The sequence below is a fragment of the Limulus polyphemus genome, unplaced genomic scaffold (assembly GCF_000517525.1).
Source record: "Limulus polyphemus unplaced genomic scaffold, Limulus_polyphemus-2.1.2 Scaffold674, whole genome shotgun sequence".
Lineage (NCBI taxonomy): Eukaryota > Metazoa > Arthropoda > Merostomata > Xiphosura > Limulidae > Limulus > Limulus polyphemus.
In genome coordinates this window covers 413,316-413,903 of record NW_013666284.1, presented here as the reverse complement: position 1 = coordinate 413,903, position 588 = coordinate 413,316, and the positions used below count along the sequence as shown (strand labels likewise).

General features: G+C 34.4%; 1 protein-coding gene across 1 annotated transcript in view; it reads left to right on the top strand.

Annotated features, from left to right (window-relative positions):
• The window catches only part of LOC111085871 (phosrestin-2-like), a 30,828-nt gene that overhangs the window by 4,631 nt on the left and 25,609 nt on the right, over window positions 1–588 (top strand). The window contains exon 2 of the mRNA XM_022386445.1: window positions 283–343. Coding sequence (XP_022242153.1) covers window positions 283–343 — 61 coding nt within the window. The remainder of the gene's footprint in view (window positions 1–282; window positions 344–588) is intronic.

Here is a 588-nt window from a genome sequence, read left to right as displayed (position 1 = left end):
GCCCTGAAATACTTAAATAAAACAATGCTAGTAATATAGATTACAGACAAAACTGTCAAACTCTGTAACAAACAGTTGGTAAAAGTTCTGTATCTAGATACGTATCGTATCGACTGCTATGATGAGATATGCACCCCTACTAGAATGTAATTCACCGTTTTCTATAAAAGTTTGGCATTATATTTTTACGGGTCACCTTCTTCTAAATAAATTATACATGTATTACTGTTCTTACAGGTCACAATTTATTAAGGTAATAGTATATTCTGTATTTTTTTACAGGTCACCATCTACCTTGGGAAAAGAGATTTTGTTGATCATTTTACTCATACTGAACCGATAGGTAAGCATAAATATTTTTAAGGAATCAAATGTTACTACTTGGATAATAAACCATAATTATGTAAAAACACCTGTTACGAAATACATATGTATGTCTGTTTGTGTATAATTAAGCTAATTACCAAACATTCAGTCTTTCTTCCTCCACGTATTCACCATTTACTGTAGTCATGTATAAATTGGCCCGGCATGGCCAGGTGGTTAGGGCGCTCAACTCGCAATCTGAGGGTCGCGGGTTCGAATCCC